This window comes from Rhinatrema bivittatum, chromosome 14 (genome assembly GCF_901001135.1).
Source record: "Rhinatrema bivittatum chromosome 14, aRhiBiv1.1, whole genome shotgun sequence".
NCBI classification, from domain to species: domain Eukaryota; kingdom Metazoa; phylum Chordata; class Amphibia; order Gymnophiona; family Rhinatrematidae; genus Rhinatrema; species Rhinatrema bivittatum.
Window position 1 is genome coordinate 16,574,347 of NC_042628.1, and position 26,772 is coordinate 16,601,118.

The 26,772-nt window shown below is 41.4% G+C and overlaps 1 protein-coding gene across 1 annotated transcript in view; it reads right to left on the minus strand.

The window, feature by feature from the left end:
• Positions 1-26,772, minus strand: part of LMTK2 (lemur tyrosine kinase 2) — a 95,152-nt gene that overhangs the window by 21,314 nt on the left and 47,066 nt on the right. Inside the window, exons 7-9 of the mRNA XM_029576435.1 lie at positions 13,739-13,872; positions 6,380-6,464; positions 5,141-5,262 (exon numbers count right to left, since the gene is read on the minus strand). Coding sequence (XP_029432295.1) covers positions 5,141-5,262; positions 6,380-6,464; positions 13,739-13,872 — 341 coding nt within the window. The remainder of the gene's footprint in view (positions 1-5,140; positions 5,263-6,379; positions 6,465-13,738; positions 13,873-26,772) is intronic.

Below are 26,772 nucleotides of genomic sequence, written 5' to 3' on the forward strand. Positions count from 1 at the left end.
TTCTAATGGAAATGTGACTGCCTTACACATTTCTTCCAGGGAGGCTGAAGATGCCTCTGCCTACGATGATGCTTGAGCCCTTATAAAGTGGATCCAGAGCACCACTAGCACCTGCTTGCCTAATAGCAGAGAAGCTAAAACTATCACATCTTTTATCCATCTAGCTATAGTGGCTTTGGAGGCCAACACCACCACAAACAATTTGTTTTTCTAAAGGATTTTGTCACCTTTAGGTACTTCAGAAGTAAATGCCACATCCAGCAGATGCAGGCTCCAATTTTTCCCTTGACAGTCACTGCTACGAAGGCAGGAAGTGAAACCAACTGGTTTACATGAAGAGGGTAAGGAGGAAGGTATTGGATAAAAGGTGACCTCGTCTGGAGAAATAACCAAATAAGGGTCCCTATATAAAGGAGCCTGTAGCTCAGAAATACACCTAGCAGAGCAGATAGCTACTAAAAAGGTGGCCTTTACAGATAGATCCTTTATATGGATGCTTGCTTTATTGGCTTAAAGGGAGACCTAACCGAGGCCCTTAAGAGCATGTTATGATCCAATTGCAGGATTATAGGTCTGAAGGATGGCTGAATATGTTTCATTCCTTTTAGAAACCATATTATACCCAGGTGCACTGCTAATGGGGTGCCTTTAGATCAACACCTGAAGTGTGCTATAGCTGCAACCTGCACCTTCAGGGAATTGAGGGCGATGCCCTTGTCCAGACCTGCCTGCAGGAAGTTTAATATTTGCAGATTGCCCGACTTTCATGAGGAAGCAGCATGGTCCCCGAACTCCTCAAATACTTGCCAAATCCTGATGTAAGCTAAGGAAGTAGAAGTCTTACGTGCTTTTCAGCATGGTCGAGATTACTACCAAGGAATACCCTCTTCCTTACACATTCTGGCCCTCGAAAGGGCACACTTGTAAGACAGCATGGAGACGGGTCATTCATTGCGACTGGCCCTTGCCAGAGCAGTGTTCTGCTCGGTAAGCTTATGAAGTCTGTGTAGCAAGGCTTCATTGGCCAGTCTGCAGCTACCAGGATCACTAGGGACGGATAGTCTTATCTTTTCTTTTTAAATCACCCCTGAGTATCAGAGACCATAGTGGAAAGACGTGCTGGAGGCTGAGCCTTGGCCATGGATACAGGAGTGCATCTATCCTGTCTCCATTTGTTGACTGAAGAATATATTGGCCTTGGCATTTGTCCAGGTCTGCAGCCAGGTGCCCTCACTGATCCGCTACCTTATGGAAGGGCTCAACTTCCCCTCTCCCAGATCCAGTCTATTTTGGCTTTGGATATTATGAGCAATGCTGAGAGGAAGAGGAAATTCTCTTCCACCCATTCGAACTGGGTCATGTTCTCATGCTAACATGAAGCTTCAAGGGCCTCCTTGCTTTAAAGTCTAGCCCTTAGCCCCTTGACGCAGCCCATGCTATCTGATGCAGCGCGTGTACTGCCATGGGCCCCGCAGCGGCAGTCTTTAAATAGACATCGCAGGCTGAAATGATCTATACTCACTTTAAGATTAAAGCTCCTCCGAGACTGCAGCAAAATTTAAAAAATTCTTATTCGAAGAATTAAAGCTTTTGTGGACTCTTACCTTACCAGAGGTTTGTCTAAGGCAATTTTATTTCATTTTGGATATTTTTTTTTTTTTTTTTTTTTTATAGTTAATACAGATCTTCCTTCAGAGTCAAATGAAGGGAAAGCCTCTGGAGAGACTGAGCTGCAGAAAGACTAAGGAAAGCCAACAGATTTTTCTTCTTAATATAGGCTTGTAAAAATATCAATATGCTCAACCGAAACCTCTGCTATGAGGAAAGTCTGCTCATCAACTGGAAGCATATCAAGTTCGTGCATAGTATTAGTAGAAGTGATGTCATATTGAAAGGGAAACCAATACTCTGCCTCCATCAGCAGAGGGTGGGAACAAACTCATTCTGAACTGCTGTAGCAGTAGCAGAAAGACGAGAAAAGAAATATTTAAAAGTTAAAAAGCTTCACCTGCATAAGGCACAAGGGCTCACCAAGAACTGCAGTGTGACCAACCTTACAGATTATGCTGGCAATGGGATGAGCTAAAAATACACAACCACTGACCACAATCCAAACCTCCTCTCCTAATCTGTGGATTTTCCCATGCAGAGCCTTCATTGGATCACAATAATCCAATCTACCAAAACTGAACAAAGATGTCTAAATAAATCCCCAATATAAACAAGGTTTTTAACTCAATCTATGGTTTGAATTTTTTTTTTTTTGCCCTTCTCTGTTGCTCATTCGCTCCAAAATACTATGGCTTTCTGCTGGGTGCTGTACACTCTGCTACCACTTAGCCCCATGCTCGATTTTACTGAAAATTGGCTATAGGAGTGTACAACTATTTAAGAATGATAACACAGCTAGACATAGAATACAAAAATGTTCTTTTGATCTGTACCAGTATTCAAATTTCACAGAAAATAAATCACCAACTTAAAAATCATTTATGTCTCCCAAGAGTTTACAGCGCCATATTTTAATGGTATATTTTAATTCAATACAAACACACGTAGCATTTGAACCTGGCCAGCAAAGTGCTCCTATAAGCAATCAAATGGTTCTCATTACTAGTCAGTGATCCAACTCAACAAGACAAGCGCCTTAGCATTATCTTAAGTCCTTACCATGTTCCTGATATGAAATGCAAGCTTACATCCTACCCTGAGACTTTAAACAGGTTTGCGATCTCTTTTTTTTTTTTTTAGAAACTACCTGTATGTAAGTTTCTAAATTAAGTAACTAATAAAAGCTCAGGATCCTGTTTGGATGGAAGATAGCATACATTATACAAACAAACAAGTTTCCACTTTAAAGATATTTTTGAGCAGTAAATATTTACAGACTGTGTAAAATTAAAACACCAACTAACAATTACCACCGGATTAATTTCATTCATCACAGCTGAAATTAACCCACCGGCAGAGCTCTGTGCAGCCTCCTCCACCCCCAAATCTCCCCTCCAAACCCCTCCTGGATTCTAACGGAACCATTAATGGACTTCACTTTTTTCCTAACAATAACTTTGAATATCTGTTCATCATTTACAGGTGCAGTGAGATTACAGCAAGGCAACCAAATTTCTGTGGGAAAATTGGGAACATTTCTTCACCGCAGTGCCAACAATGGACCAGAGGTTCAATTTGTGGGGAGGAGGAGTGGTTACCTGCTGGATTGTTCCCATGAAAAATTGAAGTAATCTACTCCCAAAATATACTTAAAAGCATATTCTTTGAATTTTGAAACCATTAAATAGTTCAACCCCAATACAAAGATTCTTGTCCATGGGTGAATGTCCTCCTGTGAATTTACAATCCTACACAGGCATTACACTTGTAAGAGAGGACTGAAGGAAATTCCAATTTGTCAGGCTCGGCTGACCGAGACAAGAGAACATGCATTCTCGATTGCTGCTCCGGCATTCTGGAACTCGCTCCCTTATGAATTGCGAGTAATGAGCGAAGACATTTAAAGCAAAGTTAAAAACTCATCTACTTCACCTGGCTTGTTCATTGTGAGTGGAATTACCTGTGTTATGAAGCTCTGAAGTTTTGTTTGTTGTTTGAAGCAGCTACATGATGTCTTTTGTCTTATTTGGGTTTGTTTTTTTTATTATGTATATTCAGCTTGTTCACCACCTTTGTTGGCAGTATGTAAATATTAATAAAATGAAATGAAAGCCTCAAAGCTGGTGGGTATAACTATGGGGAATTAACTATGCACCAGAAAAATTCAAATCAGCCAACAAAATTCTGCTGTTGACATGCAAATTTTAAAAGAAAAATCAATAAAGAATAAGTGACAAGAAAATACAAACAATGTAAACTCTGTGGGGGAGACAAGTCCCGGTCAGAGACTTTGAACTGATCACCAGGATATTTTACACAGAGGCTGGTACTAGGGTATTAGGCACCCCTAATAGGTGAACCTTACAGCCTTGCGCCCCTGCTCTCTATCCTCCCCCATACCTCTCTCTATTATAAAAATATTAGGTGCTCTGAGTAAGCATTGTGTCACATCTGAGCATGTGCGACATAATGACCTCACCCGGAGGAGAGGGAGGGAGGAACGTCAACTTCCAAATTGCAGGGCAGCTGCAACCAAAAGGCTGGGGGTGGGGGGAGGGGGTATTCCCAGGCCCCACCAAAACAAAAAGCAAAAAAAAAAAAAAAAAAAGCATCAGGAACAAAACAGCTGGTGGGGATTCCCAGGCGCCACCTGCACAAGAGAAAGTACATTGGAGGCACAGAAACAACAAACGGTGGATACTGGCAGAAGAACTGGCAGATGACCTCAGAGCCAGAGGTAGGAGGGGAGGAGTCTGAAGAGGAGAGGGCGGGACTGAAAAGTTGCTATGTTTCCTGATGCAGCTAATTTACCCAACTTAGGAGGAAGAGTTTTCTCCTAAGATCAGGTTACAACAATCAGGGGGCTTTTTTGGTTAATTTTCCCCTGTAAATGTATTAAGTTAGCTGGAGTGAAGCATTTTTATTTTTTTATGATCCAGCTCCACTGACTCAGCTTAATAGTGAAAGACAAGCCTTGTCTTGACAGAACTAGTACCTTTGCCAGTGGACAATAAGCTCCTTTATTCTCGTATTTAGGAATAGGTGTCTACAGCAGCCTTTGTCTAAATTCTTCATATTTACTTCTTTGGGTTTTTCTTCTACCCCTTACCATTGTGGACTGGAGTTTGAATTGAGAATTCTTCTGGAGTAATTATTTTTTGTTAATATTGTTTCTATACTTGAACTTCCTCTTTTATATGTTTGCATTAAAAAATGCTTCTAAATAAAAAGTGAAAAAAAATACAGAATAAAAAGACTATATAGTATAAATAGAAATGTGCAGACAACAACTGAACTGGAAACTGGAACAAGTCAGACTCTGCAGGGATCGCCAACTCCTCTGTCCTTGAGAGCCACAAACGGGCCTGGTTTTCAGGATATCCACTGTTTGTCAATCATGCATATTTCACTGTGAATATCCTGAAAACCAGGTCTGTTTGTGGTTCTCAAGGACAGGACTTGGCAAAGCCTGCAATAAGCATTAAAAAGCATCCCATCACGCATTCACATTTTGTAATTTGTTACTCACCAAATATTGCTAGGCTTTGTCTGGACTGCTACCACCAATTTGTCTTGAAAGCTTGTCACCAGTTCGGGTGCAGTCCATCGAAGTGGAATTAATTTCTTCTCATCTGTCTCCACGTAGTCCTCCTGTAGTTTGATGGAAAAGCATTACTATTTTACACATCAAACAATACAAGCCAAAAATATATTTTGCTTTTTGGTAGTTTCCAAATGTAAGTTTTTCCTGGCAGTTTTACACTGCAAAGTATTAGGTCTACAACATGTACATGGATTCCTATTTTTAAAAGAACTTTTGTTTTAGGCCTGTAATGAAAAACCCTTTACTTCTAAGTACAATAGTACACTGAGTTTTGTCCATCCATTCTTTTGGGATTCCAACTTGTTTGCTTACAAAATCCAAATTTAAAGTTATCTGATCTGATAATGTTATCTGTAAAGTCAGGTATGGGATTGATGTTGTAATTTTAACAATCAGGCTTGAGATTTTTAAAACCCAATCTAGTTACAAGTCTGTTAAGAATCCCTTAAGCTATACCATAAACCTCATGGTACGGAGTCAAGTCTAAACCAAGCAATACTGTACACCAGTTTTCACATCTTAATTCAAAGATCCAATAAGAACTATCGGAGCCTACTTTCCAGGACATGTCTGCAGGTACGCATAGGACCCCCCTCTTAGAGGCACTTATTACACATTTTGTATTCCATGAATCCATAATGTTCAGCATGGACCACATCAAAAATACATAAAAATAGTAAGCATTTTGCATTACCGCTCAGTAGGGAGCAGCATATAAGTCAAAACAGTACAAGGCTAACTAATTAAATCAACCTGTTCTGCAGTGGTAATTTTCTTAAATGGCAGCCTCCACCTTCAGCTACAATGGGAGAAAAGAAAGCAAGTCCCAAAAGGCTCTAGGTCAGCAACCTAGTATGATCTGGCAGAAAACCACCACTGCTGTTCTCAGAATATATTACAAATGTATTTTAGAAATGAGAATATGTAAGAAATTCTATGGCAAGCTCAATTTTTAGATTTTTTTTTCTTATTTTTTCAGAAAAGGCTTTAAACATTACCAGATTAATACATGTGAGCTAACAATTCAATTTACAGGATACAGAAATGAAAAGAAATAAAGAGTCCTATAATGGATGATCACAGGCAAGCACTGGAATAGTCCCATCTTTGTTAGTGTCTAGTCATAATATATACGTGAAGCATGCATATAACACAGCAACTTACCTTACACCTACTGACTCCTATTCCGTAATCTCCGATTTTTACAGTTAAATCAGATGTAAGAAAACAATTCCGTAAGGCTAAGTCACTGGAAAACAAAGAGGGTACAGTATTGAGAGCAGAAGCAAGGAGGAAAAAGATGGTTCAGAGCAAGCGCTCAGACAAATCAATCGATGGTTTGGCTAATGCAAGAGTATCCCCAGAATGGAATTCGATTCTGGCAGCACTGCCCCTCACTGCAGCTCCTTGCAACAACAACAACTCAAGAGGGAAAATACTTGCACCATGAAGATGGCACAGGAAACCTTCGCTAAACCAGTTACAGTAAAAATGACGTTAGTTCTGCTTGAAGTGTTCAAGTCGCTCCATGAACCCCTCTCCCCCAGACCTCTTGGGAGGGCCCCCGCAGCATTTTACGAATGGAGCGCCACGACATTCCATGTGGGATTCAGTGAGCAGCAACAACAAATTCACAGCAAACGTTTTACCACTGCACATTTAAAATATATTCACACAAACACTGCAGCCTCACTGTCCCCCCCCCCCACCCCCCCTTGCGATTTCTGACTTTCCTGTTTGAAGGACCATAACACTCTTTTCTATTTCGCAAAGCACCAGTAACAGGTCCCGTAGAGTCTGGGAACCTGTAGCTTTACATCGGGAGGGCAGTTTTCAAAGCAATCAATCCAGACAAACTAGCCTGTCTGAAAATTGCTCCCCTCTGCCCGAGTAAGGGTACGCATGGGCTTCCATAACATGTGCACTTTCAGCCGGGTGAAAGAGAGAGACTCCTATGGACAGGCTCAGGTCACGGGAGTAAGAGTATGCACACATACATTTGTCTTCCAGAAGTGCGCACAATATAGCTACAAACAAGCATGCTGCAGAAGCCGGTGCGTACTTTTAACTGGGCAGAGGGTGCAAACTCAGCTGGGTAAATAGTTTTGACAATTACCCCCTGCATACTCAACTTCCTTTTTGCCTCTGTGCTGTAAAATATCCAAGACAAGCAAATGGTAACTTTCAATCTGGCGAGCAGGCGCATATGTGTGGGTGTGCTTTGGCCTGCACCTAGGAATGTGGCTATTTTATAACTTGCACACGTATATGTGTGCAAGTTATAAAATAGTCTGCCCACATGCTCATGTGCACAAAAATGCCACTTCCATTGCATACATTGGGGAATTTTAAAAGTGGTGTGTGCCGATGTTATTCCCAGTTTTACTAGCTTGTCCTCAATTCGCCCAATTAAGAGATAGGTCCTCCAAACTCCCTAGTTTAATAGCCTTCACGCCCCCCCCCCCCCCAGTTATTCCCAACCTTCAAAATCTATCATCTGCCTTTTTTCTTTATTTTAACTTACACGTCCTCCATAGCAGAAATAAAGTTACACGGCAGGGGGCCTCTTTGCGTGCCGGGTTGCATCAGTATTTACATGCACATCTCGTTCACACCTCAAAATGCCCATGCCCCGTCCTTTTTGAAAACTGTGTAGGTGTGCGCACAGTGGGTGATATGCGTGCATCTTGCCAGCTTTTAATATCTGCTCAATGTGTGCAAGTCCAACTTGTTCATGCATCCCCAGCAGGCTTTTAAAATTTGTTTAAGTGTCTAGTTTTCATTTGTTTTATTATGGATTTTTATTTACATTTATTTTGTTTTTATTATTTTTATTTGGATTTTTGAAATGTGAATTTTGTAATTATGTTTTTATTGTATCTCTGTATGGCACTTTGGCTTTGGACACCCTAGAAAACCTGAGAAGGCTGTCTAGAAATTTCTAACATTTACAGAAAACCCCCCACTGCAATCCCTCTCATGCAGCATAAAAGTTACTCAGGAGATGCTTAGTTTTGCTCAATGGAAATTTAATCATGTGAATAATATTTTGCATACCAATTCATAGCATTGAAGCCTATGACAGTAACTTTTGAACGTGCACCCGTACGCTTGTTTATCGGCCTGCGCCCAGGGACACGGCCATGTTATAACATATGCGCACGTTATAAAATAGCCTGAATGCGCACACATGTGCAAGCAATTTTAAATGGATGTGTGCCTATGTACGCAAATGCTGCTTCTACCGTGTTGAAGTGGGGGGATTTTAAAAGACAGGCATTCTGACACCGTTACCAGTTTTACTAGTTCGTTCCTAGCTCAGGAATAGGACTTCCAAACACCCCTGGTTTAATAGCTTCCCTTCTCCCCTGTTAGCCTCGATCTTTTAAACACCCCACTTATGTGTTTACTTCTGCTATGGATGGCATGTAAGTCATAAAACAAAAAAACACTTAAGTTATTCAGCAGGGGCCCCAGCACATGCATGTATTTAAGTGCAAACCAGGAACCCCCAGGCCTCGCCCCCTTTTCAGAACTCATGTGTGAGCCTAGTGGGAGATACACGAGTACACAGGCAGCTTTTAAAATCTGCTCGATGCACACCAGCCCGACTTGAGTTTGTTGATGCACGCCAGGCTTTTAAAATTAACCTGTAAGTGGTTAAAATACTCTTCTGTTGATATAAAACTAGCTATTTCACCCTTCTGCTTTAAGGTGGAAGTAAACCACAAATGGCTGACTTTGAACACACGAATGTAGGCCAATTTCATAGCTCTTACAGAAGAAAAAAAATGGCAAGAGACAACTGAAAATTAATTGTGAAGCATCAGAACTGATGACCACCTGCCTATTTGCTATCAAGCGGGACCATTATACTGAAAGAATAGACCAAACTATACATTTTTTATACTTCAACATAGAAGAATTAAATATCAAATCCTATGGCATTCAGAGTACTGAAAGTGGAAGATTTGCAATGTACTGTTTTAGAGAATTACCAGCAATTCTGTTGTCCCTGCTTTCAAAGATATTTTCCACAGATAACAAGCAGGAGAAACGTTTGTGCACTCCTACTGCTTTGGTGGATACAGTTCTAATTCTAAAAATCCCTGCCAGGCTCATCCCAACTCTTACTGTACGCCAGCACATTTTCAAACTTGGAGATCAGGCTGATATGTTTTTAAATCCACACCAGTAAGAAAAGAGTTCAAGGGCTTATGGATCCAGCAAGCGGTTTATTTTTATTCTGCTTATTTCAGTTAGAAGGGCTTCGATCTACCTCTAGTGAAGAAGCGATATACAAAAAATTTCAAATAAATAAGGGAGGAATTACCAAAAGCTGTGCTTGCTTTCCTGTCTAAGGGCAATTAGAGGTTTTTAAAATTGAATCTGTCTGGCTGAATAATCATTAAAACAGAAATGCCTCCTATTCTAGAAAAATTCCAAATTTGCCTCCAAATAACTCCTACTCAGTCATATTTGATATTCTGCTTCACATAGGCATCATGAAGTAAGGAGACTTCAGGGAAAAACAAAACAAAACACATATTCCCTCTTAATTTAACAAAAAAAAAAAAAAAATGAATACAGCACAGCATATATTTTCCTTTCCCATACCTTTTTTGTCATGAACTGGATCTCAAAAAAAAAAAAAAAAAAAAGGTGGCTACCAATTCATATTTGGGGATCAAGACAAGGAGAGGCTGACTACAGGCTCCCCCTCAAATCCAAAATGTTTAAGCCTGAAGTTTTTTTTTGTCCAAATGGGTAGAACTAACACCCTGTGGTCTTCATTCTTATTACAGGAAATATATGAAAAATACCACGCTCTCCGTTTCTTTTTCCATGGCACACAGGACACCATTCAAATAATACTCAGAAATGTAAACATGTCATGTATTTTGCAAAAATAAAAATCCCCAACTCTACTTTTAATCAGCTGACTAAAAGTCAACCTATAGGCCTATGTCCAAAACTGTGATGCCAACTGAGGCACTCAGGCTGGATCCATGATCCACATGCTTACCTTTTGTTGGACTAGTCAAAGATCTAAGGTAAATGGAAGTCAAGAATTGCTTCTGTATAATTAGCCAACATGGTCACAACCAGTACAGTTTCACAACGCTAGTCATGAACTAAAAGTACTCAAATAAGGGGGTGAAAAAAAAAAAAAAAAAAAAAGCATGGCAGGCTCTACATCGCATTTCCTTCATAGAAGTTTCTATCAGAACACAGTTTTAGGCTGCTTGAATTTACCACCAACAACAAAATCACTGATGCTGGAGCTTTATCACATACTCGGACAGCATCAGGATATTGTTACCAGAGATAAACAATTGCACTATGCGTTCCGCAGATCCGGCTACCATGTTTCGCAGTGGTTTCATAGGACCTATAGAACCATTACCTCAACACCTTTTTATTTTCTGTTTTGTAAAGCAGATATTCACCACAACTGATAGCTCGCATACTGAGATCAATTTCAACCACAAACAGCTTCCATACCACACCATAAGTTATCTATATAAATCACTAAGGCCTGGATTCACTATTCTCGCAGAAAATAGTGAATCACGCGGTACCGGGGGGAGAGGCGAAGCGGGGGGGGCGGGCCTCGAAAGCCGGCAGCCAGCGCACCACTGCGGTGCGCTGGCTGCCGGCTTTCGCACTGAATAACTACACCATAAAAGGTGTAGTTATTTGGAGCAAAACTGGCGGCGATAAGGGTCCTTTCCTTTCGCCGCCAGCGATGTCTCCGCGGCGTAGGCCCCGGTGCAGCCCCGACTCCTCCTCTTCCGGGGCCAACTCCGCCCCGATCACCCTATCGCACGTGAAAAGTCCCTTTTCGCGTGCGAAAGCTATTGAAAATGACCCCCTAAGTCTACAGAAAAATATACCTGAACTTAAGAACACCAAACAGCACACAATGAAGAGTTTCAAAATTAAAACAAGATGGTTTACAAATGTATGCTAAGATTGTAGTTTTGTATATTTCTTATAAGCTATTGCAAATAACTTCCCCACTTATCTGTTCACAAATACATTTTTCAAAACATTAGAGAAGTTTGCATTCACTTAAAAAAACAAAACAAAACACAATGTGTTAAACATCTGATTACAAAAACACAATGCATCTTCCCCCTTCAACTTCCTCAGCAAAAGACATTCCCTTAGACAATGTTGGCAAAACACGGAGAAACATCTGCACAAGAAAGATTCTATGCAACGTGGAATTTAGAAACATTTCACTTCCAAGTTCCACCTTCAGGAAGGTGGAAGGATAATAGGAATGGGAACGTGCTCCAGACAAAGCTGACATTTTCCTGACTTTGTAGACTTCCATAAATCATGTCAGCAGTTCCTATGGCCTTACTGTGCAATAGCACCAGTGCATGAATGGGCTTAAAAATCCTCTGCCTTACCAATTCTGACACTGACTATTAGAGCCCACAGCAAAGTCCAATGTAAAATGAGCCTCAACAGTAAAGTGCGGAATCATCATGTTCGCTAACAGATGGCACCCAACAATTTATGAGAGTTGTGTAATTCAATAGTGCCTATCTTCCTCAGCATGTAGAATAGATGAGGTAAGCTGAGGAACAGATTCTTTTACACTCATGGCCCACTTTACATCACTTGCTAAGTGAATAAAGCTAACCGTCCATATTTGGGTTTTAAGCCACACACTGAAGATTACTAGCCCGGAGGTGCTGCAGGTGGACATGGGCAGAGAAGGTATGAAAGCCTACAGAGTACACCAGGCAGCCCGAGACTCCTAAATGTTCTGGAGGAGATTCCCAGTCTATTTGGTCTCCCTTCCATCTGGGAAACAGGCAGGGAGCACACAGCACTGAGAGTGAAAAAGAGCAATATTCACTCTCTGTTCCCAAAGGCAGCCCCTCCCTCCTGCACCTCCTTTCCTCATTCCCCTTTTAGGTTCAGACAGGAAGCCTTAACAAACTGAATACATTGCGATCACTGTGTTAATCCTGTGCAGATATTATGTGAATATACAGTAAGTAATATGAAAATAGCACAAACAATTGAAGATCACATTCAGGTAAGGACATTTTAAAATAAAATTATGGTCACACCCATTGTATTATAGAAATCTGAAGATCTAATAAAATATTTTGAGATTAAATACAAAGGTGAGACTTAGCTAGACCGGATTCAGTTGAGGTATTGGGAGGGGGAGGTCTCTGGAACTGAGGGGGAGTTTACTACAGGCAAAAACTATGATTTGTTTAAATGGTTGGAAGACTTTTTAATTACTGCTGCTGTACAAGACATTTTGTGATCAGTTTTATTAAGTTTTATTAAGCAAACACAAAAACAACTGAAAAAAAAAAGATAATCATAACGCTGCCAAAATCATTTCCCCCTCACCCCACCCCCTGAAAAAAAAAAAAATTAGATGGACTAGCCAGTCCACTTTTCATGTCCTGTCACATTCCTTCCACACAGCTATGCTCTGAAACAAAAATCACACGTCAACTAGATTTACGGACATACAGTATCTTTTCAGTAAAGAGATGCAAAATGTATCATGCTCAAAGCAATACTTTTTTTGTATATTTAACTGATTTGATCGCAGAAGATGTAGAAAGTGATTGTTTAGTCATGTGGAATTCAGGGACCTTCCATATACAGTGAAATATCAAGCTGACAGATCTTATCTCAAAGCACTCAGAGTCCTCCAAACCCTAGAGGTCGAGTCCTGAAACTATCAGGACTAAGTTTCATATTAATATAGAAGACTGTTTCAGCAGTTTTAGCAGCCCTATAAACCTCTTGAGGTGAAAATCTGGAAGATGTTTGAAGGGACAGATCTCCCATTTATGACCTCAAGATTCCTTAAAACTGCTCTAAGGACCAAGACTGTCAAAGAACACTCAGTCTTCTACTAGCACTAGAAACACATGTTACGCCTATCAAGCCACCAAACGCAATGTTTTTCCATTTTCAAAGATTTGGCAGGCATAATATTTGCATGCTACTACTCAACTGTTACTCAGACATTATTAAAATAAAGAGTTTGAAGCCAGCCTAGTGGGCTCAATGACAGTGCTGTGCTGAGGGACCTAGGTTTGGTTTCCGGCTCAGGTCTTCCACTTCCCTTGTTGGCCAGGGCTGGGAATATCGCCGAGCCAATGAGCACAGCCCCTAGTGGGGAGGGAGTTGTAATTATTGTGTAATGGCAAAACTTAGTGGTCACATTTAGGGTCCATGATTGCTGGACTGTGGAAGGAGCCCTGATGCATAGTCCCTGACCAAGGACGCACTGCAGTGATAGGACTAAAGCAAAAGAAAAAACAATCTGTGGATAGTTGCAAATGAAGAATCATGGTGGCAGTTCCCGATCCTGGTTCCAACTGAGCTGGAAACTCAAAGGGTACATAATTACCAAGTGCAGAATATTCACCCACAAAAAATTAATTATCTATTTTGTTAAACAATCTAGAAGTCTACACAATATCGAAAAAAGATAAGATATGTAATGCCCAAATTTGGTGAACAAACCTGTGCACAAAATTATGCTTATGCATCACAGCAAGTCCTGCAGCGATCTCACAGGCCATCCTCTGCAACAACAGGACTTCAGAATCACCATTAATCTGCTCTTCATCGTTACACAAATAAGCTTTTAGGTCACCCTATAAAACAAAATATAAAACTCATCACTTTCATGTGTTGAGTGCAACCTAGAGTCACTTGAAAAGAAGCAGCAACTACATGCATTACTTAGTTCAAATTAGTCAACAAGGTTATTATTAGTAGAGTTCTAGAGCTTAATACAGAGTCTTCAACTCATCAAGTTTCATGTCTCAAATAAGGATTCTTAGAGGGCATCTAATGCTTTCCTTCTAAGGGTATTTTCTTTTGTAATTAGTTCGTAGACGACACTGTAGGTCAGTTCTGCATGATTATATTAACAGTGTGCATCAACATGAATAGTGAGTGGCAGAGGAGCAGAAAAGTTGTGTTAACTAAAAACTTTGCACAGGAAGATGTGACGAGACAGTAATGATGTAAAACAAACGTCTAACCCCTCTGCAGGGAACTCATGAGAAAATATTGGTATGAAACAATACAGCTATTTTACCTGCGAGATGGAATTTATAACACTGAGGCAGACTTGTGTTAACCAGCAAACCAAGAAACCACCAAATAATTTTACATACAAAAGGGTATTTATCACCATGATTTTCCAACACACATCCAGTGGGCAGGCTTCCTAGCATAGCAGCATGAGCTACCCAACTCTCGCAAAACCTCCAAATGCTGTGCCCCTTTAACACACAATCATGTATAACTGTGCACATCAAGGAAGAGAGAACCAAGTCCTAACTCAGGTTCCACTCCTCAGCCTGGCATAGGCTGTGGGGGGAACAGCATTTCTTCATTATTACTTATACGTTTTTAACAACTCCAAGATATACTTCTTGCTAAACGCACAGCAATGAAAATGAAATCATTCAACGATAATAACTCAGTGCATATCAGTCAACAGAGAAAAGCAGGAAGATCTAAGTTTAAAATCCAAGAAATACAAAAGAAATAGCACTGCATAGCTGTCATATTATTTTAGAGAGGATTTCAAACTCAAACTTCCCTAGAGGCAGATGCAGAAGGAAGAAAGTGAGGAAGCAAGAGCAGAAGCATTGACAGACCTAGTGCTGAAAACCAAGATCAACAGTGCAGATTGATAAAATCTCTTACATTTTGCTACTTAATTTTCCATGTAAATGTATGGTTAAGCCAAAACTGGCCTAGGCCCTATAACAAGAAAACAGTTTCCTCTTCTTCTGAGTCATTTCAGCAACATAAGGATAAACTTTCTCTCTTAACTTTTGCTCTATCATCTGTGGAACAAATCTGAATGAAACTGGATGGATAAATGGGTCAACACTATTAGGGGGTGAAGAACAGCTAACGCTAGAATCTTATAAAGCTAGTTTCCTTGTAAGAAATTCAGCTAAGAATGGGAGCATGACCTAAGTTAATCATGAACCTTTGGACCGAGATTAATCGGAGAACAAGTTCAGTTTAACTTTGTGCAAGGCAGAAGATGTGCGTGTTATATGGACTATGAGATACCTTCAACTCTACAGATGATAGATAAATCCTCTGAACATTGCAGCAGGTACAAAATTACAGAAGGTAGCTTTTACTACTACCTATGTTGCTGCTCTAAGCTTTCCATATTCCAAACTCAGGTAATACAGGAAATTGGGAATATAGAACGGCACCTTTTATCCAGAACGGTGGAGATAAGGCCACGCCAGATAATAGGTGTTCCCCCATATGCTAAAAAAGAAACTGAGAAACAATTGTTCAAAGAAAGTGTGTGAGTACAAAAACAAAGATGGTGCCTAAAAGCGAGGTTGCATGCGTAGAGTTCCTAATAGTTTGTACTGGTTTGAAACTAAGGTAGGATGAGGCTTAGACAATGGGTTAGGATGTCTACAGGGTGCACAAACTCCAGATAATAAGTTTTACTGAATGAGCCACAGCTAGTAAATCTGGATTTTTTTTCTGAATATTGGAAGTTCTCTCTTCTATCCAAATTTCCTACCTAAGGCAGGTGTTTTCCACACACAGCAGGACAAAGCCACACAAGGGGGTGATGTCGTTTGACAGCACAGAGATGGAAAAGCTCTCTCAAAGCTCAGAAAAATCAAGGTTGTTTTGAGTATGTAAGAGCTTCCCCATGCAGTAGTCACCACATGAGTCTCCTCAGTTCTTATATCAAGCTAATCTTCAACTCTTTGGGTGAGGAGAACAAGATTGCATGGCTGATTTGTCCTGCTGCCTACAGAGAACACTTATTACAGATAAGAAACTATGCTTTATCTGTGGACAAGCATGTCAGTAATCAGTCAGACACACACAAGTAGGGACTCCCAAGCTGGGAGTCGCATGCAAGTATGTATTATATTTTTATATCAGCAGTGGAGCATTCATCCCGTACTACGATAGATACTAATGGGAGAGATGAAGGAATTGGAGAAATTACTTACCTGATAATTTCATTTTCCTTAGTGTAGACAGATGGACTCAGGACCAATGGGTATAGTGTGCTCCTGATAGCAGTTGGAGACGGAGTCAGATTTCAATCTGACGTCAGCACTACATCTACCCGTGCACGAAGCTCTGTTCCTCAGTTTTCTCCTCAAAGCAATTATGGATATATGTGTGTTTGGATAATTTTGATTAATTTGGTTAACTTGATTAACTTGAAACTTGATTACTTGGATTGGATGACGAGGTTTCTAGCTGGAGACCGCTAAGGCATTCAACTGAGAAGCGTAGACACCTGGTAATATGGGTGTCAACTAGAAATAAGGGTTGGCTTACCCGTGCTTGTGTTGCACTCGGGGGGAGGTTCCCACGGGGCTTCTTGATTGCGAGGCAGCCATGGGCGGGGTGCTGAGTCCATCTGTCTACACTAAGGAAAATGAAATTATCAGGTAAGTAATTTCTCCATTTCCTAGCGTGTAGCAGATGGACTCAGGACCAATGGGATGTACAAAAGCTACTCCCGAACCAGGCGGGAAGCTGCCCGTGGCCCATTTAGTACTGCCTTTGCGAATGCTGTGTCCTCCTTGGCCTGAACATCCAGGAGATAGAATCTCGAGAAAGTGTGGATGGAGGACCACGTTGCCGCCCAAAGCTCTGCGGGTGACAGCATTTTGATTTCTGCCCAGGACACTGCCTGGGTCCTTGTAGAATGGGCCTTGCCTGCCTCTATGTAGGCTGCCTTGATTACTTCTTTGATCCAGCGGGCAATGGTTGCCCGCGAGGCTGCTTCCCCTTGCTTCTTCCCACTGTGAAGAACGAACAGATGATCCGTCTTTCGTACAGGTTCCGATCTTTCCAGGTATCGGACTAGGAGTCTGCCGACATTCAGGTGGCGAAGGCGGCGTGAGTCTCCCAAGTCCTTATGCTTATCTGGAGATGGTAGCGAGATGGTTTGGTTTACATGGAAGTGAGAAACCATCTTTGGCAGGAAGGAGGGTACAGTGTGCAGCAGTACAGATCCCGGCATGAATCTAAGGAACGGCTCCCGGCATGATAGTGCTTGAAGTTCGGAGATTCGACAGGCTGAGCAGATTGCCACGAGGAACGCCGTCTTCAACGTCAGGAGCCGTAGGGACAGACCGTGAGTTGGTCTGAACAAGGCTCCCGCTAGGAAGTCTAACACTAGATTGAGATTCCATAGGGGTATCAGCCACTTTAGAGGTGGTCAAATGTGCTTGACCCCTTTTAAGAAGCGGGAGACATCTGGGTGGGCCGTTAGGCTGCTGCCATCCACCCTGGGTCTGAAGCAGCCAGGGCTTGATAGAGTTGAGAGGCAACCCTTTGCTCACACCGTCCTGCAGAAATTCCAGGATCATGGGGATTTTGACTGTCCGTGGAAGGATGTTGCGGTCCTCACACCAGGCTTCAAATATTCTCCATACTCTAATATATGCCAAGGAGGTGGAGAACTTGCGCACTTGGAGCAGTGTGTCTATCACAGGCCCTGAGTATCCACTCTTTCAGGCGAGACCTCTCAATGGCCAGACCGTAAGCGAGAATCTCGTTGGGTCTTTGCTGGAGTAGATCCCTATGTGGAGGTAGGCATAGAGGGTTCCCTGCCAGAAGTCTTCACATGTCCACGTACCATGGCCTTCTTGGCCAGACCGGGGCCACTAGAAGTACCAGCCCTCTGTGGTGTTTTATCTTGCTGATGATTCCGCCCAGTAGTGGCTATGGAGGGAAGGCATACAGTAGGTCCTCCTGAGGCCAGGTCTGGACGAGGGCGTTGATTCCCTGGGACAGCAGTTCCCGTCTTCGGCTGAAGAACTTGGGAATCCGGGTGTTGGACCCGGTTGCCAGAAGGTCCATGGTTGGTGTTCCCCAGTGGTTTACTATCCGCTGGAAGGCTGTTGTCGACAGTGTCCATTTTCTTGGATCCAGACTCTCTCTGCTGAGGTAGTCTGCAGTAACGTTTGTCTTTTCCCGCAATTTGGGCAGCTGATATCCCTTGTAGGTTTGATTCTGCCCACATTAGGGGTTCTATTTCCAGGGACACCTGCTGGCTCCTGGTTGCCCCCTGGCAGTTGATGTAGGCCACTGTTGTGGCATTGTCCGACATGACTGACTGATTTGCTCCGGAGTCTGTGGCTGAACCGTAGGCAGGCTAGTCTGACTGCTCGGGCTTCCAGTCGGTTTATGTTCCATGCCGACTCTTCTTCGTCCCATTGCCCTTGAGCCGTTAGCTCCTGGCAGTGGGCTCCCCATCCCCGCAGGCTTGCGTCTGTGGTGAGCAAAGTCCACTCCGGTGAGGATAGGCTTGTTCCCTTGCTCAGGTGGCCTTCTTGTAGCCACCATTGTAGTTGGTTCCGAACCTTCGCCGGTAGCCGGAGGGGGGCAGAGTAGTTTTGAGACATCGGGTTCCATCAAGACAGTAGGGAATGTTGTAGGAGGACCACGTTGCCGCCCAAAGCTCTGCGGGTGACAGCATTTTGATTTCTGCCCAGGACACTGCCTGGGTCCTTGTAGAATGGGCCTTGCCTGCCTCTATGTAGGCTGCCTTGATTACTTCTTTGATCCAGCGGGCAATGGTTGCCCGCGAGGCTGCTTCCCCTTGCTTCTTCCCACTGTGAAGAACGAACAGATGATCCGTCTTTCGTACAGGTTCCGATCTTTCCAGGTATCGGACTAGGGACGACTTCTATGGTTGATGCCATGAGTCAGAAGACTTGGAGATAATCCCATGCCGTGGGGAGAGTGGAATTCAATAATGCTCATAGTTGTTCCTTCAATCTCCTTCTCCTTGTAGGGGGAAAGGTGACTTTGTTCCCTTTGGTGTCAAACCGGCCTCCCAGGTATTCCAGGCATTGGGAGGGCTGCAGGTGGCTCTTGGGTGTGTTGACGACTCACCCAAGATTCTGCAGTAGTTCCTTGACTCTGGTGGTTGCTTGCTGGCTTTCCTCTGGCGATTTCACTCTGATCAACCAATCGTCCAGGTATGGATGCACGAGGATTCCCTCTTTCCTCAGTGCTGCCGCTACTACCACCATGATCTTGGTGAACGTTCGGGGAGCCGTAGCCAGCCCAAGTGGTAGAACCTGGAACTGGTAGTGATGGCCCAATATCGCAAAGCGTAGGAAATGCTGGTGGATGCGATGGATTGGTATGTGGAGATAGGCTTCTGACAGATCCAGGGAGGTCAGGAATTCTCCTGGTTGTACCGCCCTTATGACCGCACGCAGGGTTTCCATGCAGAAGCGGGTACCTTCAGGTAGCGATTGACGGTCTTGAGGTCCAGTATGGACCGGAATGTTCCCTCTTTCTTGGGCTCGATGAAGTAGATGGAATAGTGCCCCAAATTCTGTTGGTGCGGATGCACCAGTGTTATTGCCTTTAGGGAAGCATACAATATATACATAATATAAAAACATAACTACATTATAAAAGATGTAATGACAATCTACACAAATAGTTTGCAAATTAATCAAAGTTATGTTAATGCATGCAATGCTATCTCTAATTCCCTCAAGGCTCCAAGTCTCTCTCCAATATTCCATTACACCATATTACAATGGATACACCGGCCCAATATCAAGGAATTAAACTCCTGATTCATGAGTTTGTACATCTCCTGCTCCAAATGCATGTCTGAAAAATAAAGTAAACTTTTCCCTAAAGGTCCTGGTGCATATTTCTGCCTTCAGACCCTCTGAGGGAGAGTTCCAGAGCCATGACACAATCACCGCAAAAGTTCTTGCATGTGTCTCAGCTAGGCGCACTTGTCATGGTGAAGATACATCTAAGAGATTATGTTCTGAAGACCTTAACACCTGTGAAGGTTTACAGATGTCCAAAATTGTGCCGACAGAATATCATCACTTAATGCTTTGTGGATTACTATAAAGATCTTTAATTTGTCACTATAATGGAGAGACTGTAAAACTAGGCAATATGATCCATGAGTCTGGCTTCCATTAACACAGTCTTGCAGCCATGTTCTGTACAGCTTGTAATGCCTTCAGTACAACTGCCAGTACCCCAATATAAACCAAGCTTGTAGGACAGTACAGAAATCACTAAAATATGGCTTTAATTTTCACTAAATGTGCAATTTAAAAATGCACTTCTCGCCATTATTTTTACTTGCAGGCATGGGGAGTGACCAGGTTCCAGCATGCCTCCCAAATTTCTTACTTGTGATAAAGGACTTGCCATTCCTCAGACTGAAACATGTGGGGGAATATTATCAGAGGCAAATATATTCAGGACAATTAATTCAGTTTTTCCTATATTTAAGAGCCAACCTGTTAAAAACATCCACTGTTTTATTACAACTAAATATACTGAATCTACATCCAGGGCAGAAGTCAAAATGGTAGTCAATGGAACAAAAAATTGAATATCATTTGTGTACAATCAGTAGCCCACTTTCAAATCTGTAAATTGCATATTGGACAAAGATAGAGATTTAATAGAGTTTCCGATAAGGTGGAGCCTTGAGAAATACCTGCCTTTACAGGATAACCAAAAAATGCTTCAGGTACAATCTTACCTGCAGTCTACAATTCACCAATTAGGAAGTAAACCATTTCAATATCATAGCTATCATACCTAAAATCACTCAGGTGTGATAATAGTATTTAAAGATTTATTGTATCCAAAGCTTCTGGTATATTTAAAAGCACCATTATGTATTTAGTACCTACATCAAAGCCTCATCCAAACTTGCAATGGTTTCAAGTAATGAGGAGAGTGGTCATGGAGATCTTGTAGGAATATCGGGGACATCTTTTGAAGCCCACCATTATAAGCGCTGATGCCAATTCAATTTTTACAATTTTATTTTTTTGAGTCTCACATATTAGCTTGTGAAAACACCGTGAGCAAAAGTTTCAATGAAGGCTGAAGCAAAGAAAGCAGAACCATGTCCTTTTGCAAGAGCAGAAGAAAAAAAGACCAAGGAGACTCCAAAGTGGCAGCTGCATGGGTATTTTTTGAGCTCAGAGAGCTTTTTCATCTCAGTATCATAGGATGACATCACCCACTTGATTGGCTGTCCTGTCCTGCTTGCCCACTGAGCAAAGATGCTCTACTAAGCAAACAGAAAAAGACCAGAAACAAACAGCTCAAGATTGTCTTTTTGAATATGGTCTACGATAATATCCAGCACATGAAAAAAAACGATGCTGTGAACTGCATTGGTACGAGCAACTAAATGTATTGAGTAACATGAAAAGATGAATCTGACTCTGCATTTGCAAGATGGATTGATGTGTTAAAAAGTGGGAAAAAAAAAGTGTCTACAAACACAGGAAATAGATTAAGAAGTTTTACAGAATGAAGACTGCTTAAATTAAGATGTTATAGAACATGTTAACATTTCAGGAAGACTGATACAGATCCGCTATTCCAGTCTATCATGGGATAGGAGGCGGTTTCCTTTTGTGGATTACAAGCTGGTTAAAGACAGGAATCAGAATAGGATTAATTGGCCAATTTTCTCAGTGGAAAAGGGTAAACAGTGGAGTGCCTCAGGGATCTGTGTACTTGGACCGGTGCTTTTCAATATATTTATAAATGATCTGGAAAGGAATACGATGAGTGAGATTATTACATTTGCAGATGATACAAAATTATTCAGAATAGTTAAATCACAAGCAGATTATAATAAATTGCAGGAGAAATTTGCGAGACTGGAAGATTGGGCATCCAAATGACAGACGAAGTTTAATGTGGACAAGTGCTAGGTGATGCATATAGGGGAAAATAATCTATGCTGTAGTTACACAATGTTAGGTTCCATATTAGGAGTTACCATCCAGGAAAAAGATCTAGGCATCATAGTGGATAATACATTGAAATTGTCAGCTCAGTGTGCTGCAGCAATCAAAAAAGCAAACAATGTTAGGAATTATTAGGAAGAGAAATGTCAATGGCTCTGTATTGCTCCATGGTGAGACCACACCTTGAGTACTGTGTACAATTCTGGTCACGGCATCTAAAAAAAGATATAGTTGCGATGGAGAAGGTACAGAGAAGGGCAACCAAAATGATAAAGGGGATGGAACAGCTCCCCTATGAGGAAAGACTAAAAAGGTTAGGGCTGTTCAGCTTGGAGAAGAGATGGTTGAGGGGGGATATGACAGAGGTCTTTAAAATCATGAGAGGTCTAGAAGGGGTAAATGTGAATCAGTTATTTACTCTTTCAGATAATAGAAGGAGGTATTCCATGAAGTTAGCAAGTAGCACATTTAAAACTAATCAGAGAAAATTCTCTCTTACTCGACGTACAATTAAGCTCTGGAATTTGTTGCCAGGGGATGTGGTTAGTGCAGTTAGTGTAGCTGGGTTCAAAAAAGGTTTATATAAGTTCATGGAGAAGAAGTCCATTAACTGCTATTAATCAAGATGTCTTAGAGAATAGCCACTGCTATTACTGGCATCAGAAGCATGGGATCTGCTTAGTGTTTGGATAATTGCCAGGTTCTTGTGGCCTGGTTTGGCCTCTGTTGGAAACAGGATGCTGGGCTTGATGGACCCTTGGTCTGACCCAGCATGGCAGTTTCTTATGTTCTTAAGTATTAAAAGGGATGCTCTTATGACTGTTTAAAGCCACTGTGGGTACAGAAAAAACTATGTTAACAGAGCCTAAGTTTGTAATACCATTTGTAGGTGTTTTATCTAGAGCTAACTAAGCACTACCTATCACTGGCCTTCACTGCTTAGTATGATAGTCCATTAATGGTGTTTCAAAGGCTAAATCATTTTGTTTGTGTATCAAGATCTAACACATCCATAAACAAGAAAGATTTTTTAAATTATACAATAAAAGTTTGGAAACATTTTCTTCAGCATGGATCCATATCTTCATACACAAGTTAATATTAAGTTATGAGAGGAACTCCTCAATGCAACTGTTAATTTGAGCTCTAAGAACTTTACTCTGGAATGCATAAAAACCCTGACACAAACAAATCCTACATTTCTAACAGCTGCTGCAGTTTACAGTTAATCAAAATACATCTGGCACAGCAATTTGCCTTGCAAATTCTCACCTTGCTGGCCTCTGACTGTTGAACACTAGGTGGCAGCATGCAGCTAATCTTCTGATGTTGCTCAGGGAAGTCAGATCTTCTGGAGGGTGGGAAGGAGCAGTTTTCAGACTGTCTGCTTTGGGGCATAGACTTTGCATCAAGTTCCAAGGAGAAAGCATGCACGTGTACCTTCCCTCTCACATCTGCCATAGGTACACAGTACCCACAGACCTCTGCACCTGTTTTTATTTTCTATGGAAAGTAACACGCATAGACTTGAAAATGCATGCAATCTATGCTCATTATCTCCTGATCACACTCAAAATACGCCCCCAGGAATGCCACCTCTAAATGCAGCTAAAAGCATGCCTGCTGGGGAACAACGTGCAGACTTTTAGCCACCGTGAGGGAGGGCAGTTTACATAGGTAAATTATTTGCCTATGCAATTGTCCTCCCAGTAAAACAGCAACTTCTGACTTGCAAGTCATCCTAGTCGTTTTCAGATGCAGCCGTTTCTTTAAAATGCACCAAGAAAGGGTTACTCATTGTCATACAAAGCTGACTGTACAAGGCATGTAACACTTTCAAGATAGACCTGACAGTGGGAAACAGTAGGCGTCCTAGTGCTTAGGCTAATGGACAGGAACTAGAAGATGCTGTTTCATATGTTGCTTCTGCCACTCACGGTGACCTTGGACAAGTCACTTTAAAATCCTTTGCCTCAGGTACCCACATATTGTGAGCTTTTTAGTGCAGGGACTCATTTGTCCCTGTATATATTTTATTGTAAAGTGCCCCAATCTAAGGCACTATATTACATGCTAAAGTATGTGTTGCTGTTAATGGTGCTCTGCTACAGAGTAATGAGGTGCTTATATTGGATATCCATCTGAATAAGTTCAGGAGTGGCACTCAAACTCAAATTTTCCATGAATCTGAAATACTTGGCATGGTGAATCCTTTTGTGAATGTGAGATGAACAAAGTTGATTGATATGCATCCATCACGGACTTGTCTAATGAGAACAAAAAACATTTTCCCTTTTTAAAAGTTAGTTGTGATCAAATTGCAGCTCTGTCTTTTGAATTGTTTAGTAAATTAGATGAGATTTTTTACTGGTATACAGTCCATATACAATCCCAGTGTGACCTTTTACAGAAGGAGAGACAGCCTACATTTTCTCTCTCACCAAAAGCTTATTGGGGACCTAATATAAGCATGGTTCTCACACTGCATGACTCCAAACCCTAGCAAAATGTTATCAGAAACTGTTAGAAAATACGGGAAAAAGCCAGGATACTATTCATACTGCACCCCACCATTTTTCAATGCAAAGCTTGGAAGCCCCAGTATGACTCTTCAATTTGGCTCTTTCACATAGCTGAAATTTTCAAACTGCAGAGAGTTAAGAGGAAACTGAATGCAACTAAGTCTTGATATACTGTTACCATAACTCACTGAATGACGACGGTGACATAACATTACTTTATCCATTCCAGAGACCCTCAGTCTATCAAAGGGAGGAATGTCTGACGACGTGATGGACTTTGCAGCAAGTTGGAACATGCTACTTGGATCATACATGCAGCATAGGGATAGTAGCTATTATTTCAACACTTACATCAGCAGGAACCTCTCACTGTTCCGTTTCCAAATCAAGTTTACCTTTCTTTACATAACTATTTCTTTGGTATGATTAATGAAAGCTTTTCTTTCACCTCAGAGGGGAGGGGGAGGAATGATGATGGAAGAAATGTCTTGTGCTATTTTCTGTGTCAATGGGAAAGTTGGTACACCTGGTATACACGGTCCAAACCATGTAAAATCTACTTGAACACTTGCAAATACATTGCAACAAATGGAATCCGGTAGGTATTTACATGACACCATTGTAGCATAAGATATTAGGAACGTTACTAAGCCTCCATCTAAGACTGACAACAATCAAGTTTGCTTTAAAAAATATTCTGGGTCAAATGTGAAATCAGTTTACTAGAGAACAAGATGGGTAAACATGAGTTGCAGCTGTTAAACAATGCCCAGCGATGTTAATAACAATTTAACCCCATGAAAACAGAGAAACACAATGCCAGAAAAAGACCATTCGGCCTATCTAGTCTTCCCAACCACACCAAATGCTCAGCTCTGCAATCCCCAACACTCCTTCAGAGATCCCCTGTGCTTCCCCCAGCTTTCTTGAAGTCTGATTCTGCCCTCGTCTCCACCCCCTCCACCAACCCCTCTCTGTAAAGAAATATTTCCTTAGATTACCCTCTCCCATCCCCTCCACTTGGTTCCAGAGCCTCCATTCGGTTGAAGGAGGTCCACCTCCTGTTCATTGTTACTTCTGAATAAAACTATTTCAGTTTTTCATTTTTCTTAGCAGTTTACCTTCCCAAAGTGAAATATATATATTTTTTAATATTTTCCATTCAAATTAATTTGCACTAGCTTCCTTCTAATTTTTACTTTTCCAGGACAAATTGCCATTCTGCTCTCTCACCCTTATATTTGTGAGGGCTCTCTCTTCAGGAACACAAACACTCAGGTTCTTACTTTAAAAAAAAAAATTCTATCACGGAAAATGGTCCTCAGAATTTGTTTCACTTCACTCAGTCAAAAAATTGACTCCAATTCATCTCTAGTCATTTCAGTTACTCATCTTTTAAAAAGAACCTTCAAGCAATAAGTTTATAAAAATGAGACTATAAGATATGCCATTCTGGGTCAGACCAAGGGTCCATCAAGCACAGTATCCTGCTTCCAACAGTGGTCAATCCAGGTCACAAGTACCTGGCAGGATCCCAAACAGTAAATAGATCCCATGCTAACAATAAGTAGTAGCTTTTCCCAAGTCTATCTGCTTAACAGTTTATGGACTTCTCCTCCAATAACTTGTCCAAATCTTTTTTAATCCCAGCTATGCTAGCTGCCTTTACCACATCCTCCAGCAATGAATTCCAGAGCTTAACTGTGAGTTGAGTGAAAGAATTTTCTCCAATTTGTTTTAAATGTACTATCTGCTAACTTTATGGAGTATACCCTAGTTTTGTATTTTTTGAAAGAGTAAATAACCAATTCATATTTAACCATTCTATTCTACTCATGGATTTATAAACCTCTATCATATCCCACCTCAGCCATTTCTTCTCCAAGCTGAACAGCCCTAACCTCTTTATCCTTTCCTTAAAAGGAATGAAATGGCTCCCCTATATCATTTTAGTCACTCGTTTCTGTCACTTTTCCAGTTCAGCTATTACAGGTAATGTTTGGTAAGATATTATTGCATATTAACAGTTACATTTTATACAAAATAATTTGTTTTAATAAGTGACATTATTGCTGCTGTAATCTCACATGGACCAGCTTGGTGGTGTACAGGCTATAAATGTAAATAATGCTGATTTGTGCTAATTCAATCCCCTCTGTGTGTGAGAATGGTCACTGCCCCAAGAATATCAAGATTCACACTAGGACCGGATCACTCTTTTTCAAGAGGC